General features: G+C 46.7%; 1 protein-coding gene across 2 annotated transcripts in view; it reads right to left on the bottom strand.

Moving 5' to 3' along the window:
- EYA2 (EYA transcriptional coactivator and phosphatase 2) overlaps positions 1-22388 on the bottom strand; it is a 237608-nt gene that overhangs the window by 79396 nt on the left and 135824 nt on the right. For both annotated transcript variants that reach the window (XM_012663704.1, XM_012663705.1), the window contains exons 6-8: positions 9588-9655; positions 7993-8170; positions 1599-1741 (exon numbers count right to left, since the gene is read on the bottom strand). In XM_012663704.1, the coding sequence (XP_012519158.1) occupies positions 1599-1741; positions 7993-8170; positions 9588-9655 (389 nt within the window). The remainder of the gene's footprint in view (positions 1-1598; positions 1742-7992; positions 8171-9587; positions 9656-22388) is intronic.

Genomic DNA, 22388 nt, shown 5'->3' with positions numbered 1-22388 from the left:
GGCAGTAGAAGCTTTTCTGCCTTCTGAGACCACTTGAACCCCTAGATTCTCATACAATTCCGGGAGGGGACGGTCCCCACTAATGAGATGAAATGTCTAACCATCCTGGTGGGATGAGGATTCAAGAGTTAAAATTAGATTGATTTTGAAGGAAATGATGAAGATGGTATTTCTTAGCATATCCGAGTTTGTGGCTGAGTGTAGGAGCTGCTACATAGAGTGCACAGGACGATGAATGGGGTGTGACGATGATGCATTTGAGTGGCCCGGCACTGACCCAGGCTTTGCCAGAAATACCCACGTACCAGCAGCACACTCAAGCCCACAAACGACTGCCTTTTGCAAATTACTACGAAACCAGCGAATTTGCCCATTTCCTTCCCTGATAGATAACCGTAGCTTATTTCTGTTTTGGGCATTCATTTGGCCTGTGTCTCCACTAGTGCCCTCCCCTGTGCATGCTGATTTTTGGGAAAATGTCAGTGCCTGACCGATAATCTTATACTTACTTTATTATAATAAAGATTGGAGATGAACAAGTCTAGAGATCTAATGTACGACATGAGGACTAAAGTAAGATTGTATTGAATTGCAGATTTTTGTTAGATAAGTAGATTTTAGCTGCTCGTCACAAAAAAAGTATGTGAGATGACAGACACATTAATCTACTTCGTGACTGTGACCATTTTACTTTCTATATGTATCCTACAACATCATGCTGAAAACCTTAAAAATGCACATCAAAAAGAAACAGATTGGAGCATCCCTCAGACCACTAGTTCTCAGCCTGCGCTGCATATTGGAATCGCCCAGAGAGCTTTAAAAATACTGATGTCTGCGTCCCACCCTCAGTGAATCTGCTTTAATTCTGGGGTGCAGCTCGAGAATGAAGTTTCTCAAAGCTCCCCAAGCGATTGTAATGTGCAATCCACGTTGAGAACCACCGAGAAACTCAGAATCACAGAAATTAGATGCAAACTCATTTCAGCCGGCATCCAGGTCGATAACTATCTAAGCCACATTACAGTCGCCGGGGGGAGCTTGTAAAACTCCCCTGCGCCCCCACGTCCCCTGGAAAGTCTCCTCAGTTGGTCTGGGGTAGGGCCTGGGTATCTGTTCCTTGAAAAGCATCCCAGATGATTGTGATACTTAGCCAGGTTAAGAACCACTCTACCCCAGCTGGGGGGGCCACTGCCCACTACCCTCTTTGTCTGGGGCTCTCAGAGTGTGGTCCCCAACCAGGGCATCAACATCAGCGGACTTGTTAGGAATGCAAATTCTCAGGCCCCACCCCAGATCTACTGAATTGGAAACTTTGAGGGTGGGGCCCAGCAATCTGTGTTTTCAAAAGCCCTGCCGGGTGATTCCGATGCTGCCTAAGTTTGAGAACCGCTGTTCTGTCCTAGCTCCAGGGCCATCCATGTGGCCAACCTCAGTCTTCCCTGCTTTTACCTTGAAGCGCTCTTTCCCGTTACTGTGCTTTGAGAACACAAAGGCAATTCTCCCCTGCGTGCTTGCAGAAAACTCTGTCCCCCCATCTGTTTGGGCCACAGATGGAGATTACATCCACCAAGTCACACGCAAGCCCTTTGGATTACCTCAATCTCATTGTCCCCCGCTGGGGAGGGGTCACTGCTCCTCTTAGACCGGCCTCGGAGCTTCCCGTCGGAGGCCCGATGTGGCCTGTCTGTGTCTCCCTCTTTCGCTGGCGTGGAAGGTCCGTTGTGCGTGTTGTATTCGCCTGGAGTAAGAAAAGGAATGGCGGCTAATTCAGAAACTTCACTGGGCGTCTCCTCCCAGGAAATATTACACCAGCACTGTCTAACTCCAAAGTGGTGTGTCCCAAAGGCAGCACTGAAGGCAAAGACTGTGTAGAATTAAAATCACTCTTGGAAGTCCCTTAAATTGCCCATTCATGACAATCATCATCTTTCATCCATCCAGCAGATACTTGGTCAGCAAACTCTGTTCTGGGCACTGGGGGTGTGTCCTGGTTCTCCCAGCACTTCGATTCTAGTGAGAGCAGAGAGACATTAGACAACGCAACAGGTAAATCTGTGGCGTGGCAGGTGGGGGGATGAGCCATAGAATCAGTAAATCAGGATGTGGCAACACGCGTTTCTGTGGGGCTAGTCCGGGAGGGGCTAGTCTGCTCTTGGATGAGGGGACACCTGAGTGGAGATGTGAGGACGTGAGGGAGAGGCCGCTGGGGCTATGATGGAAGTGTTTCCAGCTCTCCTTATACCCCAAAGCCTGAGAGTGCCCAGAGCCGCAGAGGGAGACGGCACGTATTTATATGTGGCCGGGCATCAAGCTCTTCTACCTTTTAAGAGTCCCCCAGCCCCCTTCCCAGACGGGAAGAGTCTCTATGTTCCTCTCCCACCGGGTCCCTCTGTTCTCTATTAAAAGGAAGTCTTTTAAACTTTGCCAGTTGAGAGTTTTGTTCGTTTGAGAATTAAATGAGATCGTATTTGTGAAAGCATCTAGCACAGTGGTGGCAGTTAGAAGGCAATTCCGATGGAGTTCTGGCTTGACTAGACCCCCAGACCCAAGTGGATCAGAGAGAAGACGCCAGGCAGGACTTGGGCACCTGCTGCTTCTCATGGGGGGGTGGGGGGGCATTCCTGGGTGTGGCCCCAGGCACAGGCCGCTGTGCTCTTGCCCTGGGCAATTGTCTAATGGGCCCAAAGGAGGGGAGCAGCCTCTCCTGGAGGCAGGTCCCAGAGCCACCGTGGAGGTTGTGTTGTTTAAGCACAGAAGTTTAAATGGCTTTTTATAACACTTCATCTTCTTTGTTTAACTAACAGGGAAACTCAGGTTTAGCTAGGTGACTTAACTTGCCCCCTGTTACTCCGCAAATTAGTGGCAGAGCCAGAACTAAAATGTGGGCCTGTCCTTGTCACTAGAGAATGACAGAACTGTCAATCAGCGTGGAATCTTCGAGGACATCCCATTCCTCTGTCGTACTTTCCAGTTGCTTGTTTTAGCTCCCAAATGTCTCCTGAGGACTCCATCTCTCCTTCCATAATCACCAGTTCTTGGATCATCGGGGGGAAATGCCTTTGTCTGAAAACACTTGGCAATGGGCTGTTTTTTTCCTACCCTGGAAGGACTATTTCCCTCCAAAACCCTAGGGGCTGAACTTTGTTTATTTAATATTTATAAAACTCCTTAGCAGAAGAAGGTTATAACAAGAAAAGACGTGATTTTGCGTTGTCAGGATGGCTGGGTGTTCTCCAACTCTCCAGCATTTTCAGGATACAGCATTAGAGATTTCCAAACATCGAGCTAGCAAGGACTTTCTACTGGAGAAAGAATTTCTTCTAAATTCACAGATGCTGAAGAGCAATGTAAATAAGGTCTGTCCTGACTCACTTGGTAGTTTAAGGCTTAGAAAAGATTTGTTGCTCCCATTAAAATTCAGGCAAATATTATATTAATAAAAAAGCAGGGTCAATGCCAGCTACCTAAGAAAGGTCTAAAGTAAGGCGTGTGTGAAACCAATGGAGTAGGGGTATCACAAAAGAAAAAAAAAAAAAAAGAAAGAAATCAAAAGAAAAGAAAAAAGCAGCTTTTTTACCTGATCTTATACATTCTTGAGACTAAAGAGTCGAAGATCAAGGTCATAGAAATCCACAGGATAGAGCAAGTTATGTAATGCTTTCTTGGAGTCCTTTCACTTTTTCTTTCTCCTTTTTAATGTATTTGCTTATTTTAACAGCTGTATTGAGGTATAATTGACATGCGATAAGCCATACATATTCAGAGTGTCACAATTTGGTAAGTTGTGACATGTGTACACATCTGGGAAGCCACTGCCACAACCTCTTTGGGCTGAATATACCCTACTTTTTCTAGTTCCTTAAGGTGGAAGATGAGGTCTTTGGTTTGTAACCTTTCTTCTTTTTCTAGTACAGGCATTTAGTGCTATAAATTTCCTCTTAAGAACTACCTTAATGACATTCCATAAATTTTGATATGTTTTATTTTCATTTTCATTCAGTACAAAGTACTTTTTAATTTCCCTTTGATTTCTTGTTTGAGCCATGGGTTATTTAGAAGTGTGTTATTTAGCTTCTAAATATTTGGGAATTTCCTAGAAATCTTTCTGTTATTTACTTCTAATTTAATTCCACTGTTGGGGAAGAAAACATACTTTGTATGCCTTGATTCTTTTAAATGCACTGAAACTTGTTTTATGGCCCCAAATATATTCATCTCGGTAAGTTTCCCATGGGTACTTGAAAAGAACACATATTTGCTGCTGTTGGGTGGCGTGTCCTATAGATTGTCTGTAACATATAGTCTTTTCTTTTCACTCCAGATCCCCAGTTTTCCTCTCCAGAGGAAATGACTATTAACAGTTACTTTTGCATCTTTCCAGAAATTTCGTATGCAAATATGGATATTAACTCATACTTACACTTTAAAAAAACCTCAGGCTCACATTATACATGTAGTTCTACCTCTTGCTTTTTTTCACCTATCACAACAGCTCAAAGAGAGACCCGTATTAGCACAGATATAGCTACCTTACTCTTTTTAACAGCTGTATAGTGTGCCACTGGGTGGAGGGACCATGACTTATTTAATCTGTTTCCTGTTAGTGGATGTTCAGGTTGTTTCCATTCTTTTGCTGTGATGTTCCTGCAATAAATATTCTTTTTATGTAAGTCTTTGTACCTAAATGGAAGTTTATCTTTAGGATAAATTCTTAGACATAGAATAGTTGGGTTAAAGGGTACATGCATTTTAAATATTGTTATTAATAGATGTTGCCAAACTGCATGAGGGAGGATTCCAAATTTCTTTTTGAGAGATTAAAAAAAATTCTTCTTCTGTTGGCCGAGGGAGATGATCTTAGATGTTAAAAAGATCCTCCAACTTCTTTTCAGATTATTTGTATCATATTTAAAAATTTAAAAAGAAAAAGTCCTTAAGCAACCAATGCCGATTTGTTTTTTATTTGTTTTTTTCTCTTGAGTAATGTCAGATGTTCAGATTTTGCCCTCTACATCAGCAAATTGCCCTGCAATCATCTGCAAATTGTTGGCACTTCATGTAAATGTTAATGCATGTCAATGCAGAGTATACTGTGGTGGGGAGGGGCCCCGGGGAGTGGTGAAGAGCATTAAAATCCTGTATCCAGGCAATGCAGAGCAAGCACGAGCTGTCAGTAGTACATAAACCTTTTGAGCCTCTGGAGTTTGGAACCAACCACTCAAGGATATCCTGGATAATTTCAAAAGTAGAGTTTTTATGGGAAATTTTAAAAGAGTGTGTGCGTACATGTGTGTGTGTGTGTGTGCGTGCACACACGTATGCTTACGTGTCCTTCTTTTATAATAAACTCTGGGGAGAAGAGAAAAGAGACCTTGGTCATAGCTGACAATTATTTATGTCATTAGATTTTATGTGAGCTTGTTAGACACACAGTAAAAACCATCTTAATCACTTATCATTGAACCTTAGATCAAGGGATAAATGAAGAACAGGGGGAAACAACAAAGAATTTCAAAGAGACAAAATGAGACTTTATATTAGTCACTCCCGATGGGGAATAAAGATGACCTTCCTGCATAACCCAAATTCTTGGGAAGGAAGCTTTTGGTTCACCACTCAGTTCACCATTGAATTATAGATGGATAGTGGTACCTATGTAAAGATTTCCTGCTTGTATTTTCCTCTCTGCCCTAATTTCTTACCAGATTTTTTGATTTTTTTCTTTTGCTGAAACCAGTTTGGAGGGGCCACATTCTGAAAAGCAGGATGGCCAAAGATAATTCAAGATTATGACAAAGAAAAGTTTGCTAAGCTTCAAACTCTTCAAAGAAAGCATTTTGGAAATCATTAGATAGGTACAACCCATTCATTACATACTCTAGGATGAGAACACAGAGACCAAAATCAGCCCTTAAGCCCTAAACGTTTTTAAAAGTTGACTTAAACATGCTTGGCCATGTTGTCTCCATTTGTCATAAAACCGAGGATAAATCACTTACCCCCAGGGACAGGAAATACAAGGGCTAAAACCAATAACTACACCAAGAACCCCAGGAACAAAAGAGGTGGGTCTTCCTCCTTGTTTGTTTTCAATAAATCAGTTAATATTTATTAACCAATGTCTACACACCATCATGCTAGTTTAGCTTCCGCAAAGCCCTAGAACATCAGTAGGTTTCAGAGAAGAAGAAAAAGAACAAAACTCAATGATATCTCCTTTACATTTGGACATTCTAATGTTTTGCTGCCATGTTACTTAAAGTTGGTAAGCCCAAACCATGTCATAAAAGAGAAGACATACACATAGCAGATTTGTGGAATGAATGAATGGATCCACAGGCTGTTGAGTTATTTGCACAGGGATGTACATACCAGCTTCTGTGACCACAAAGGGGCCAGGACATGGGCTCTGCCACATGTTGCTCATAGTCTAGGTAGGATCCATATCAAGGTTGTGGACGTCTGCCATTTTTGCTTATCCAGTGTCTCTTCTGCCTTCTGGTTAGGGTGCTCTGGCTTTCTTTGGAAAATCAACACTCCCTCACTCTCAGTCCATGTGGTTGAGGTAAGGCTGACCCCAACTTCAGCTCCAACTGTGGGCATGAGACCCAAGTTGGCCGCCCATTCCAACATCCCATCCCATTGGCCACAGAGATTGAGCACATGACCTAAGCTGGGCCAATGGGAGCTTAACCTGGGACTTTTGCAGGAACCACTAGGAAGGAGGAACTCTGTTTGCTGGGGTGGATTAGCAGGCAGGATTGAATCCTCAGTAGCTGGCGGTCATCTTTGCCAGCTTAGGGGAGGAGCCTGCTTGAGGATGAAATGAACCCAGGAAAATGCAGAGCCACAAGGAGGAGAGAGACCAAGTCCCAGCATTGTAATTGGAACCCCTGGACCCAGCCCTAAACCCTTGTACATTTTGGTTACATATGCCTCAAAATTCCTTTTTTTTGCTTAAATCAGTTTGAATTGGATTTCCCATCTTTTGAAGCTCAAAAGTCATAGACTAATACAAAGTTTCCTAAAATTTTTGTGCCATTAAAAATGAACATACTCAAGGATTTTTTGAAAGATTCTATAATTATTGAGGGCCCTGAGTTGCTATATTTGAATCCCTCTTAGAGAGAGAACCAACATTTGAAGGCCTTTGCCCTTCTGTTCTCAAGTGGGTTAGACAACATTCTTAGCTGTGTATGTCGGAGGTTAGCAGAAGTGCTGGTTATGGAATCCAACAGACCTGGGTTGAATCCCAGCTCCACCAGTTGAAGTGGAGCAAGTTCCTTATCACTCTGATCTTCAAATTGTTCTTATTTGGAAAAAGAGGGGGGTAATATGAAACCTGTTTTTGTGAGGATTATGGCTTTCCTTATCATAGTTCGTAATTATGTACTTGTATGATTATTTGGTCACTGTCTGCAAAGATCAAGTCTATACTGCACTTTATTTCGCAAACTAAAAGGAGTGCCTGGAACACAGCAGGTGCTTATTAAATATTTGCTGAATAAATATATATATGAAAGATTAGAGAAGACCGCACAGGTATGTGCTTGGTACATAATGGATGGGCAGTAAATACTAGTTTCCTTTCTTTTTGGACCAGGACTCACAAACTCCAAGGCCTACATGGGCCAGGCAGGCAATGAACTTGGGTCAAGCTGGCTAGAGGTGGAATTGTTGGCATCTTTTCTAAAAGGGGCAGACACACTTAGTTTCAATTCAGGAGTGTTCCTTGGGAATGTAGCTAGGGTGGCCAGATCTTTCAAGGGGGGCCAGAAGTGAAAGATTTTAGGTAAAATTTTCTAACTTTTAAACATGAATGCAATTAAACACACGTGCACACAAACAGAAAGACCAACAAAACACGTCTGCGAGATGCAGCCTTTGTGTAACCCGTTCATTACAATTGGGACCTATGTCTGGGTCCATCCTTCATGTAAGCGCTCACACCACAGTTGTGAGTGACCGCACGACAGTGGCTGCACGTACCGGCAAGTGACTCAGAACTCTGGCTGGGGACGTTGTGAGGTGCCTCCTGGAGGACGTAGGTGGACGTGGAGAGGGGCGACGGGCAGATGCTGCTGGCCGGGACGTAAGGCGGGTTGTAGGATGAGCTGTAATACTGGGAGTACTGGCTCTGGGGGAAGCCGGGGTAGGAAGGATAGTCCTGGGAAGAGAGAGCACACCAAGGACGTGAGCGAGGGAGCTGCCTGGCATGGGCCTTCGCTTAGCCTCAGACCCAGGGATGGCAGACACTGGCACCTGGAGGTCAGCAGGCGACCCTGAGGGATACAGGTGTGGCCCTGACGGCACCTGTCCTGCTCACTGTTATATCCCCAGCACCTGTAACAGTGCCTGGCATATATAGTAACTCAATAAATGTTCAATAAATTAATGAACAAATGAGTGAACAATAAAGACAACACACACACATACCCGGGAGAGTAGGTGTCATGCTAATGGGAAGGAAGTGCAGCACCTGCACAGCACTAGGGGTCCAGAATATTCTATGAGGGAGTCATGGAGATCAAATCAGTAGATGCCAATCATATTTGATCAAGCTTTGCCTAAACAGACTGGATATTCCAATTCTCCCACAATAGTCATTGTTTCAGATATTCTGCCCACCGTCACCCCACACCAGGGCTTCTCAACCCTGCAAAGAACTCATGGAAAATTCAGCTTCCTGGGCCCCACCCCAGATCTACTATGTTTTTGACAAGTTCTTATAGTAAGGTGGACAAACACCCAGAATTAAGAACCACACCTTAAAAAGGACTGTTTTCTTTACAAGTATTTTACCCATATATATAGTACACTGGAAATAGTACAAAATTATATGAAACAATTTTCATATTTTCCAAGTTTTATGAATAAATTATTTAGATTCTTCCACTCATTGGAGAAGAAATAGCACATTCCCCATATTAAAATTTGTTAAATATTACTAAAGCCCATCTACCCTGGGGTAGTTTTGTTTTAACACTAGCCTAAGAGTGCGTTAACCTTTTGTTTTAAAGTGATTTTAGGCTTACAGGAGACATGTACAAATAGTACACAAGGTTCCTGCACATCTTAAGAATGGTAATTCTTAATTCACTCTCTAAGTGAAACCAAGAGAATCAAAATGTTAGCCAGCATTCACCTTTGTAGAGATGACTTAGTTCGGTTTCACAAGCATTTATAAAGCCCCCACTGTGTGCTGCCTCTCCACACTGGGGATGCAGAGGTGAGCAAGAGGTATTGTCACCCCCGAGAAGCCCATGGCCTGGTGACAGAACATGCACGATTGCATTCATGCATGCCAGACTGAATAGGCAATGGGTGTCTTGGGCTCAGGCCAAACTTGTATACTGCCGTGACATTTTGGAAATCTTCTAATAATTCTAATGTCTCTGCTGTATATTACACCTATCCAGTGGCGCTTTGCACAACCTGGCTCCTGTACTCTGCAAACCCAGGGAATTACGAGGCTGAGTTTCTGGTGGGGAGTGTGTGTGTGACTGGGCTCTCTGGGTGCCCTGACTGAAGGGGAGTATTTAAGGAAAAAACAGAGCAAAGAACTGGGAGAGAGCCGTGTCTACCTGGTGCACACTCCCGAATCCAGCTGTGTTGGTCAGTCCATTTGCTCCTTGGTAGATCCCAGCCGTGCCTGCAGGAAGGAGGAACAGGGTGAAGTTTCTTACAGTCAGAGAGGAATGTGTAGGAGAAGGAATCAGCGGCAAGGTGGGGTCTTTGAGGTCTGACAGGCTGGGATAGCACGTGTGACCGTGGTTACCAAATCTCTCTGAACCTGTTTCCTTAACAGATGAGGCAAATAAATAACATCTTTTTCAAAGGGTCATGGTGAGAAATAAATGAGATATTGCACACCACATACATTCTGGCCCATGATACTTATGTTTTAAAAAAATTATTTAGTTTTTCAAAAATTGTGATATATACCTAACATTTACCATCTTAACCATTTTATTTATTTATTTTTTGAGACAGAGTCTCAATCTGTCACCCTGGGTAGAGTGCAGTGACATCATTGTAGCTCACTGCAACCTCAAACTCCTGGGCTCAAGGAATCCTCCTGCCTCGGCCTCCAGAGTAGCTGGGACTGAGACCTGGTTAATTTTTCTATTTTTCTGTAGAGACGGGGTCTCACTCTTGCTCAGGCTGGTCTTGAACTCCTGGCCTCAAGCGATCCTCCTGCCTCAGCCTCCCAGAGTGCTAGGATCACAGGTGTGAGCCATTGGACCTGGCCCATCTCAACCGTCCACCTCCAGAACAATATACAGTTAGGTTCATTTGTTTCAGTTTGCTATCAAATTTTAGGAATTACTTTTTCAAATGTGTTTTATAATTATGTAAAGTATTTACATGGTTCCAAAGTCAAACCTACCAAATAAACTGTATCTGTGTCTTGGAGGGTGGCCACATGCTGGGTAGTGGGGACGTGGTAGAGAAGGAAGCGTCCAGCAAGCTGCTTTCACAGGGAGCTCGGGGCACAAGGAAGGGCCCTGTAAAGCTGATTGGGCAGGGTTGGGGTCAGGGCAGGCTTCCTGGAGGAAGTGACATCTAACTTAACCTCCACGGGTAAAAAAGAGCTAGCTGGGTGAAGAGAGCAAGAACTGGGACCTTGGCCACACCTGGGTCCTCTCTCCTGCTGGCCATCAGATGGTGGCTGGCCCAAGACCCAGAAACCACAGAATTTGTCCACACCAGCACGTGCCAGGATCCCACTCTGTCCCCAGTGGCCTGCCCAGACACGCTGAGCAGAAGGTCTAGGCCAGCCTACTCCATTCAAGGGCATCTAGTTGGTCCTGGTTACCACGGTAACCCTAGTTGCTGATGCTGAGGAAGCCCCGTGTCTTAGAAAGACTCCCGGACGCAGTGTTTTCTCTTCTGATCGCTCTTTTCTTTTGTGTCAACCTTCTGAATGATGGCTCAGGGCAGGTTTGGAAACAAATAGGTCGCAGTCTTGTCTCTTGATATCCTTTCTCCAAAAGTACCCTCCTGTTTATTTTCATTTTGTGACCCAGGGTCATCCGAAGAATGGACAGCTGAACAAACTGCAGTGTGAGGGCGGCCACAGAGCACCTGCAGTGAGACATCTGTCCTGTGACAGAGAGGACCCGGGAAGGAGGTGGCACGTGGCCCCAGAAGCCTTGTGCTACAGTGCGTGGTCTTGTGGTCTCGGGAGGGCTTTCTCAGACAGACCCGCCCTGGTGCCAGAACGTAAGTGCCTCTGGCTAATGCAAAGCCCAGCGAGGGCTGGGGAGGCAAGGATGAGATGAAAAAAACATCCTCTCTTAAGGTGACGGTGGCAGGTCCTGCGAAGGGTCCCCCAATATCCATTCACCCCTTCTCTCTCATAGTAATAGGATCTCTGTAAGCTGGGCACATGGTTCTTTAGAATAAACACTACAATTCCCAGTGTCCCTTGTGGCTAGGTGTGGCCACAGGAAGAGTTCTAGACAAAGGGGACAGCAGTGAATTAATGTGAGCAAATTGCCAGTTGTGCCTTCCAAGGGCAGGGCAGGTCCTCTCTTTCCCTGTGGACTGGGTGGGCCCTTCTTACACGGCACGGCCGAGCAGTAAGATACAAGGAGCTTGAACCCGTTACATTTGCAGACCGGAACTGCCGCACCAGTTAGGGCTTTCAGGTGAGAAAGAAACGCCCTTCTTTCTTGTTGAAGACATTGCTATCTTGAGTTTCTGTTGCAGCAGACAACTACTGCCTTTTTTTTGTTTTATTGGTTTTCCTGGGTTTTAAGTAAAAGTAGTCTCTCAATGCCTGCCTTGAGAAAACAATTTTTAAGGGGCTATTGATTCATTTATTCATTCCCTCACTCATTTATTCAACAATTCATTTCCTAGTGACCTACCAAATATTACCACGTGGAGGAATTGTTCTAGATATGATGGCAAGCAAGGGGTTGACGCTGACATTCAGAGAGGAGAGACAGACAAGAATCCACAGAACAGATACATAAGGAGTTAAGATCACTCCAGAAAGACCTACAAAGTAGGGGACACGCTACGTGTAAATTGGGAAGCCAACATGTTTCCTGCACCGATAGGCGCGTGACACCGCACCTTCCTGTATCCCCAACAACTGCAGATAACAACTGTGACGCGGGGTGAACTCCCCGCGACCTCGGCCCAGCTGTGCAATCAAAGAAGGCACGTCAGAGTGGCCTGTCAAATGCCAGATCCAGTTTTACATGGAGGATTAGACAATTAAGAAATCATATCTGTTTGCATATGTTCAATGGACAGATACTAAAGAAAAGGCTGAGGACTGGACGCTTTTTGGAAATTTCTCCTCGATTTCTCTACTGAGAAGGTGCCCCCCTGGTGGAGGGCCAAGGTGGACGGTCACCACGCCATCACGCTTGAGAGGCGGGAGTGACCCCAGGATTCGGGCAGGAAGGCAGATGTGGCAGGATAACGTTTTGAGATGTTGCCTCAGGACTCTTCCTCCCAGACAGTCCCATCGTGGGTCACGGCCCCTGAGCTGGGCGGTAGCAAGGTGGGCAGAAGGACCAGCAGACACGAGCTATCCCGGCTCCTGTGTTCAAAGTCCTGCTTAGAGTCTGGGAGGTCTCGATGTGTGGGCCAGCACCTCTCCACGCTGCGGTGAAGGACTCGTTGATAAATGTCTAACCTTTGGGGACTAAGAGTGGCTCACTGCACGTGATCAGCATGCAACTCGCGCTAAAGGCAATTTGCCATGTGATTCCACAACCCCAATTTGGTCTACACTCTGCAACGGGATGAGCCTGTGATCACGTGCTTGGATGTTGTGGCAACATCTACCTGCTGTAAACGTTTCTCACTCTTACTCTCAGTTCCATATTTACGTTATTGAAGACCAGTGACTGGCCCCAGTTGGTGGACCGACCATGCATTGTAGATTGTTGTAGGCGAAATGGCTTTGTAAGAAATGTGAAGAAAGACTGATTGTCTTAAAGGGGGGCAGTTCTCCTGGGCTAGAGAAATGGGGCAGGGCAGGAGGGGAGGGACAAGGGAGGGTAGAGAAGGAGACGAGAAGGAGCTGGGAGTCCTGGGGCAGAGGACCCAGGATAAGCAGCTCCTGAGACAGCAGCGAGACCCCGAGATCCCAGGGGCCACGTGTGATGAGTGTGAGGCAGTCAGCACTCGCAACCCTACAGGCCCAGCAAGTGACATCGGTGAGGGAAGGAGGTGGTACAGACACAGCGATAAATGGCATCCGTGTGGGGAGCAATAGGGGGCAGTGGGGACTGTGGCAAACTAGAATGCACAGGCTCTAAGGGGGCAGCAGTTTGTGGCAGATACTGTCCCACCCCACCAAGAGGCATGCCCAAGTCCTCTCTCCTTTTCTCTCCTTTCTCCCTTCTCTCTATAAAGGTTGATCAAGACTATGTCTTGCTTTGCCAGCCTCCCCTACAGCCTCAGGATGGCCGTGGTATCTAGTGCTGGCCAAGGAGGCTTCTGGGAAAAACTTTTACTTTGTTCCCCTGCTCGAGCCTCTTCCCCTAGATCATGTGAAGACGGAGTATCTGGAGCTATGGCAGCCATGTTGGGACATGAGGCCATGAGCACAGAAGCAACAGGCCCATATGCTGTAACTGAAGGAGTGAAAGGATGGAAAGAATCTGGTCTCTGAAGACAAAACTGAGCCGCCAAACTAAACTTGGGGTCCCGACTTCTTGTTAAATATACAATAAATGGGATTATGGTTTAATCCAATCTTACTTGGGCTTTTCATTACTTGCAGCCCAAAGCGTTCTTCATTGACATAGTGCTACTCACTTCGGCCAACCTCTGCCATGGAGGAATGTGAGTCTAAGGTAGCCAGGGCTTCTGAATTTTCAGGAGAAGTCAGAAATCTGGATTTATATACGAAATTTCCCAATTTTTAAATGTAGGCAACAAATACGAATAGTTGGGCAATAAAACAAAAACAAAATAAACAAAAACATGTAGGGTGGAAGGGGCCTACGAGTTTCCAGGTTGTGTCTGGTCTAGGAAGAGAGGACAATGAGAGGTTCCTGTGCCCCCCGTGTGACAAAGACACAGCCCTGCAGAGCCCCAGACCCGAAGGGGCCTCATGGACCAAGACCGTGGACGTCTCAGCAGCAGCCCAGGTCCCAGTGACGGGGACTTTATGAGTCCCCAACACCACAAACACAGCGGTACTGAGTGAGATTCTAGAACCGTGGCCAAAATTCTGGAGAGTTTGGGGAAAGCTCTGAAAGACTAAGACGAAACTTCCTTACCATCCCAGAAGAATGGTGGCTTGAAATAGAAATTATGTTGAAATGCTGAAAATAAAGTCCGTTCTATTTTTTTCCCCCTCAGCTCACACACTGAGATTTACATCTACTATACAAGGGACAGAAGGATTCCTTATGTCCCCACACTGTGCCTCCCAGTGTCAGGGAACCTGTGGCCAGCCCTACAGGACAAATACGATACCTCGTTTGTTGTCTTGAATTCACATTTCTCTGATTACTGGTGACTCTGGACATCGCTTTGGGCTTGTTGCCCTCTGGATTTCCTCTTCTTTTTAAGGACATGGTGACAGTTACCATGAAAACCCCTCCTCCCTTTCCTGGGCCAAGCCCAGCTTTAACTTAATCCAGGCCCTTGGAAGCCTTTCAGTTATTGGCATTAGCACGTGGATAAATAATAATAACAGCTTTTATTTATTGAGCACTTATTATCTTCCCCAAGGCTAATCATTTTACATGCATTATCTTGTTTAATTTCCACCACAGCCCTAGGAAGTCGGTCTTCCTGGGAAGTGGCAGAGCAGGGTTCAAGCCCAGGTCAGCCTGGAGCCCAGGCGCCCCGCCAGCCACCCGCGCTGCCTTCCGAGCACCTGTGGGGAACAGCACACGCCGCTGCCTGCCTCGGTTCTTTTTGGCCAACCTAAAGTGAACTCGCTGTCACCCGCAGGTTTGACATGGCAACCCAGGCAGAGCAGGGAAAGCCGCACGGGTGATCCCAGCGAATGAGCTCCCCCTCATCAATGCTACTTGCTTCGGAATCCATCTGACAGTTTCTTTCCCCATAGCAAAGGGACCTCCTATGCTGGGTCCACAGTGACGCTCAAAAACATGCATTCTCCATCTTCATAAAGTCTTCCCGATGCTGGTATTACCATAAAATCGCTGAAAACGTAACAGGATTGCAAGTGAAAAAGGTCTGGAAGTATGGTTGGGAAAAGGAGTCAGAAGATATTGTATAAAGTGCAAAAGCCACAAGCAGGTAGAGAGACGTGAGCCTGTTACAAAACGCACTCACTCGAGTACCCTAACCACGGCCCAACTTCCAGAAAGGGGCACATCACACACTCTTGTAGGTCTGCGTCTCTGTTTCTTTTCTTTACCCGGAATACAAAGCCTGGAGGCAAAGACATGGCGGAGCTGCCCCACCCTCCCCTGCTGTGCGGACCTGTCACTCACCCAGGCACTCGTCCATTTTTCCTTCATTCGCTAAATATTTGCTGAGTGCCTGGTGTGTGCCAAGAATTCTATCTTGAGAAAGAACCGAGCCCTGTCTTCTTGGATCTTAGAACCTGGAAGGGGGTAAAAGACAACAGGGAATCCATGAATAACTCATGATTTTCCCTGATGACTATGGACAAGTGGTTGAACATTCTAAGCCTTAGTTTTCTCATCTGTCAAATGGAGCCAAGCAAAGTTTATTTGGTTTACGATGAGGACTCTGTGAGATGAGGTATATCAAGGGCAGAGCTGGGCATAGAGCACGTGTTCAGTAAATGGTAGCTAGGATTGCTATTCTTTGTGTGTTAACGATCATCACTGGAGATGTCAAAAATGCTAGTATTTTACTGATTTGCCATTTCTTTTTTTTAATTCATGGGAATAAATCCATTCAGGGAAGGTTAAAAAAACCAACTGGGATAGGGCCAAACGGCACAGCCCAAATGAACGCAAAGAGTTCTGGGATACCCAGATTGAGTTCTCAGTTCTGAGACCACCAGGGACCCACGGTTCATATGTCAGGAGGGGAGACGCCCCATCTGTCTTGCTGCCGCTCAGCTGTCTGGCCCACGCTGCTATCTTAAAACCCGGAGTCTGTGCTCCTGCATCTTTGCTCCACGTGGAGTCCAGCCCACATCTGCGTTTGATCAAATCAGTTGCTAAATGTCACAATGGCCTCATTCACAGGTAGCGTAAAGCATATTTAACTGGTAATAAAACAATCCGCATTCCTGAGAATGCCATTTCAGACAGGCTGCCCTGTCACTGCGTCTCTGCCACATGAGTCGGGATAATGCCATGGCGGGGAGTCGGGGGGGAGGCGGCAGAGGAGGGGCCAGTAATGCTGCAAAGGAGAAATTCCCCCCCCCCCCCCCGTCGGTCCACATGTGCCGGCGTGGAGAGATGTCCAAGACGCGGTGCGAGGTGAAAAACAGGCAAGTCGCAGGACAGCGAGTCTACTCGGAGCACACGCTAGACTGCACATTTATATTTATTGATTTCAGTTAAGTGGAGGGTTAATACATTTGGAAGGCCTCTTAGAGGAGGTAGCATTTGAGCAGAAGCTAAATGGATGGGAAGGAGCCAGCCATGTGAAGATGTGGGGAAAGAACATTCCAAGCGAGGGGAAACAGCAAGTGCAAAGGCCCTGAGGTGGGAAGAGCTGAAAGCAGCAAGTCTGAGTGAAATGGAGAGGATGGGGGCAGATATGTGAGATGAGCTCAGAGAGGTCTGCAAGGCCTGAGCAGGTGGTGACAGCAAGACATTGGATTTATTTCTGATTGCAATGGGAAGCCTAGATGGAGGCTTTTAAACAGGGGAGTGATAGGATCGGATACAACATAGGGAAGGACTGACCATCTGACTTTATCCAGTATGGTGAAAACAGATCAGGGGATCACAGTGGATCCCAAGACCAAAGCACTATTCTTCCTGCCAAGGATCTCCTCTGCAGGGGATTCTTGGGAATGCTAACCCACAAAGATCAGAGTTTCTGAAACAAGCTCTACATGTTGTAGAGTGATTTTCACTGATATAGTCCCCAGGGAAGGCAATGAAGTTAGCGATGCCTTACACTTCCCTGGTGGAAATTTGGCAGGGATGGAGCATATGACCCAGCCTGGACCAATCAGTGCATCACAGTCCCCTGGCCTTAATGACTGCTTCAGGAGTGTGCACCTGAACTAAGCAGTTCCAATAAGAGGGAATCTCAAGATGATGTATGGTAAAGAGGCCGGAGCTACTGCAGCCACTTGGCCACCATGAGGGCAGAATCTGTCAAAGCCCATTTGTAAAACACAGAGAGAAACAGAGAGAGAGAGAGAGACCAGAACTAGTTGGCATTTTTGAGCTCTGGATCCATATATGCCTAGAGTCCGTAACAGCTGGATTTTTCAGTTATTTAAGTCAATAAATTCCTCTAAACAATACTAAGCCAGTCCAGGCTGGGTTTTATTTTACTTGTGTCTGAAAGAGTCCAAACTGAACCAAAAATTTATAGGTAACAACTAGAGGGAGATGGGAACAGAGCCTGGCATAGCGAGGACACTGGCTGGATGTCCCGTGACTGAGCCCCGGAGTCGTATATCCGAGGAACATAGGGCAGAGGAGCAAGAGAACTCCAAACAAGACGTCCTGGGTTCAAGTCCCATACTGCCCACATATCAGGTGTTGGGTGCTGGGCAAAGAGGGGTCAATGTGCTTGTTTTCTGAGGGGAAGATGCGGGAGGGCAGGGCCTTTGTTTGGTGCACGTGGCTTACCTGCAACACCTACACGCATGTGCATGGAATACCTGGTGCACGGAACACACCCAATGTTTACATGTTGAGCTGAATCAATGAAAAGACTTGGTGTCTTTCCCCAGGAAGAATGGATGGATTCATGACAAATACTCATTCGTCACCAACACTACACTGACACACTGACACGGTATGAATTTCAGGGGAAACACAGATGAATAAGACACGATCTACTTCCTCACAGTCATTCATTCATTCATTCATTGTCAAACTAGAGACGGAGAAGTGAAGAAGACGACATTTATTCCACAAATATTCCCTGAACACCTCTAGCCAGGAGGCATCAAAGGCAACTTTGGGGGCGATGCTTAGGGCCTCCCAGTCTTCATCAACAAGCCCCGTCCATTCTTCATATGGACAACTTACGTTTTCTCGAACATATACATTAATAAGAATAACTTATACTTCTCAGATTCTTACTGGGTAACAGGCACCATTCTAAGAATGTAACTGTATTAACTCCTTTAATCCTCACAACATGTAGGAGGTAGATGTTATCATCAACATCATCCCCTTTTCACAAATGGGTAAACTGAGGCCCCAGGCCACTGAGGAAGGTTCAGAGGTGAGATCAGACCCCGGCAGCTGCCTCGAGTCTATGATCCTAACTACTCTGCTACACTGCCTCTCCTTTCAGACATCCCTGAGCCCCAGCCACGCAGACATTCTAGTCCATGCGTCCTCAGTGGGGTAGCGTCACCCCAAGGGGGCACACATTGGTTCTTGGGAGGCGAAAGACTCTTACTCTTCTTATGTATACAGTACAGATTCATCTTCGACACACAGAAAGACAGGATAGGGACGGCACTAACATCTCCTAAGCAAGCCTTTCTTGCTGAGAAACTCACAAAACCAACAAGGACTCTGAGGGCTGGGGCAGAGACAGCTGGGTGGCCTCCAATTTCTACTCTTCCTTCTTTTTTGAAATTGCATTTAGAGAAAATGGCTAAAAAGGATGCTTGGGGTGGGAGTGAGGGTGGGGCTGATAATGGAAAAAAGTTGAGAAACTGTGTTGGAAACACCTTGGAGGGTGGGCGATTCTGTGCCCTCCACAGGCCCCCGGCCATGAGCTGGGGAGACTGAGAAGACAGAGACACAGTTGACATCCCGGAACACGGAGGGGACACGCTCGATGCCACCAAGATCAGGTCCTTCCCAGAGGATGGCCGGAAATATTTCATGGCTCATCCTTATCCTGTAAATGTGGATAACGAAACAGGAGCCCTAGAATCAGCAGATGGGGGCCCTGATCACCCCCATGGGGCCTCCTCCTCCTCATCAGGGCCTCAGCTCCCTTGACCGCTCCAGCTAATGCAGCCCTATGTCCCCCATCCAGCCACACCTTACGCATGACCCTGGTTTCGATTTTTTTCTTTTGGTAGCACTGACACCCCAGAAATTGCCTTATTCCTTTAGGTTCACTTTTATTGTTTATCTCATTCCACTGAAAGGCAAGCCCCGTGAGCAGGGACTTTGTCTTTTGTTCACAGGGGAGCAGGAGGCACGTGGTAGGCTCTCAAGAAATAATTTTCGGGGAAAAAAAGAGGAATATCTGTTTTGTTCTCGGCACTATTTCCAGCTTTCAGCACAGTACCTGGCACACAACGAACATTCGTTAACTGTTTATTGAATGAATAAATGAAAAAAGTGAATGAATTGACCTTAATAATAGTTACTGATTATTGAGCATCTACTCTCTGCCAGGCACTATGCTGAGCCCCTTGCCGTGGTTGTCCTAGTTTATCCTCCGCTCAACAAGGGAAACAAAAGAGCAAGGTAGGTGATTCCCTTTTAATCATTCCACCAGTGTTTCCTGAGCACCTACTATGTGCCAACCCATCCTAAGCACTAAGAACACAGCAATGATGGAAATGATGAAACCACTGCCTCTGCGGAACTGACATGTGAGTGGGCAGGGCTGAAGGTGACTACGTGAGCAAAATGACGTGTCAGATGGAGACAGGTGTGGAGACAACTATAGCAAGGATGGGAGCCGGGAATGCTGGGGTCCGGGTGGGGTTGTCAGGGAAGGCTCTACATCTGAGCAAAGACTTGCAGGAGGTGAGAAATTGGAAGCCCCTTGAGGTTAAGCACCCTGCAATGTATAACTCACAGATTAGAAGTGGTAGAGCTGGGATCCGAAACCAGGACGGTCTGCCCCCAGGGCCTGCCGTATTCCATCTCAATTTTCTCCCAGCTCCTACCTGCTATAGTTTCTATCACACTGGAAGGGTCATTACAGTGTCAGTGGGGTTTGATTTAATCCAGCTAAAAATCCCTCTCCCTCTCTTCCTCCCCATGCACCCTAGATGTTGCGTGTGCTGCACACATGCAGATGGCAGCAGCTGGCTGGCCTGCGCGGCTGTTTTGGGGGCCCCGTGCCGTGCCGGCCACATGCACTGTGGAAGCGCTGCCACAGCTCCCCGGCAGCCAGTGTTCAACAGTGAGGGGAAAGTCTGGCAGAGGCCAGGGTCTCATCCTGGGGCAAACGGAGGCCAACATCTGGTTAGTGGCAGGGTGGCCATCCAAAAGGCCACGTTACGGCCTCTGGTCTAAAGTTTCCTGGCAGTAAAGACAACCATCTCCAAATTGATACTTTTTCAAATGGAAAGGTCAAGTGCTCGCCCACATGACCTCCCGCAGCAATCCTCGAACGCCTTGTAAGATCACAAACCCCGTATCTGTCTGCCCCCACGGAACAAGAAGCCTCGTAAAACGCTGCGCCGTGCTCAGGTACGCTTGCGGGGGCGCCGGGCTGCTCTCTCTGAGTGTCACCTCTGCTCCCACAAGGCTGCCTGTTTCAAGTGTTTACCATTAGGAATGAGGTTCCCTCCGCAGACCTGTAAATCCCAAGCGGGTTCATCTAATGCACCCCAGGAGGATGTGGAAATAACTTATGCGAAAGCCACAGCTTCCCCTAAGACGTCTCCCACTTTCAGATCAAAGCCTTCTTGTCCTGGGTCCTAACAGCCATAATTCACCCCTTGCCCTGAAACCTCATGTTGCTTTTAAAGGTCTGATGGTCCGAGCAGCTGCAGCCCTCAGCTTTCATCTCTGCTGGGTTCATTTCCCCTTCTCTGATCATCTCTTCCAATCTCTGTCGCTTAGATTATTTCCAAAGTCCCAGGATGCGGTGTTGTTCTTCCCCACTCCCGCCACCACTTGTGGGGGTTTTTAAGTCTTCTTAAAATTCGGAGGGTGTTCGCATTTACTGAGCCCCTCCTATGTGCTAGGTCAGCCCAAGGGATAGATGAGGCTGCCGACGCGTCCTGCCCAATAGCTCGTGTTTGTTTTATGTTTTGCCCTCTACACAAGGGAAGCAGCTAAACCGAGGGGTGAGGGCCTGGACTCTGCCGATGGAGGTTAGTGTCACTGGTGAGAAGACACGTCAGCATCGTGCAGCCCCCAATAAGGTGCACTGAGACATAGCAGCACTTGTGAGGTCTCCTTGCCAAAAACGCACAACCTCGAGTGAATCACGAGCAAACGTCAGACACACCCAAACTGAGAGACAGTCGCCAGAAATACCTGACCAGTATTCGTGGAAAGTGTCAAGGTCATGAGAGACAAAGACAGACTCGGGGGCTGTCACAGACTGGAGACTGGAGAGAGGCACAACAACTAAATGCAAAGTGAGAGCCTCGACTGGAAACTGGAACAGAAATTGGATGTTTGTGGGAAAACTGGTGAAATGCAAATAAAGTCTGTAATTTAGCTAAAAGCATTGCACCGACATCAGTTTTCCGCTTCTGAGCACGATGGCTGTGCCCGATGGTTGTGTAAGATGTTCGTACTGGGGGAGGCTGGGTGAAAGGCGGACAGGAACTCCCTATACTATCTTTGCGACTTTTCTGTAAGTCTAAACTCAATTTAAAATAAAAAGTTAAACATAGCAGATTGTGATTGACAAAGTTTGAATCTGCTACTAACTGGCCACGGGACCCCGTGCAAGTTACTTAACCCCTCTGGGCCTCAATGTCTCCATCTGCCAAATGGGTATTAAAATAGCATCCATCTTAAGGGCCATCGTGAGAATCTGACGAATGAACATGCATTGTTGAGAACCGTGTCTGGAACTGAGAAATCCCAAAACAAATGTCACCCACTACTAGTATTGTTATTCTCCTTACTCTCACCTCTGCTGTTTCTCTCGCTGGGAGAGAACGGGGTGATGCACGCACAGCGATTCCGTGTCCTCTCTCAGCATCCCGACCTGGCACCCGCCATAGTATCTGCCAGGGAACTGCCCTACAGTATTTTTAGAACTGACAAAATGTAATCATTTCCTATAGAAGTCCAGATTTTGGGCTTCCCTTTGAACAGAAACGTGGGGGAAGCTCTCGAAAATTGGGGCCACCTTCTTACGTGCGACCAACAGCTAGAAATGAGTCGTGGCTGCCCCTTCTATGGAGCACGTGCTCTCCACGTGACCACACTGCTCTTTCTTCGCCGTTGTCTCTCCAACACCGAGCAGACACGCCATCGTCCTTGGCCTGAAGTCTTTCTTACAGTTGAAAAGTGTTTCTGTGGTAGGCTGAACGGTCCCCCAAAGATGTCCATGTCCTAATGCCAGGAATTTGTGAATTCGTCCTTTACGGG

This window comes from Propithecus coquereli, unplaced genomic scaffold, assembly GCF_000956105.1.
Source record: "Propithecus coquereli isolate 6110/MARCELLA unplaced genomic scaffold, Pcoq_1.0 Scaffold825, whole genome shotgun sequence".
Lineage (NCBI taxonomy): Eukaryota > Metazoa > Chordata > Mammalia > Primates > Indriidae > Propithecus > Propithecus coquereli.
The sequence above is the reverse complement of the archived record's forward strand: the minus strand, read 5'-3'. Positions and strand labels throughout refer to the sequence as shown.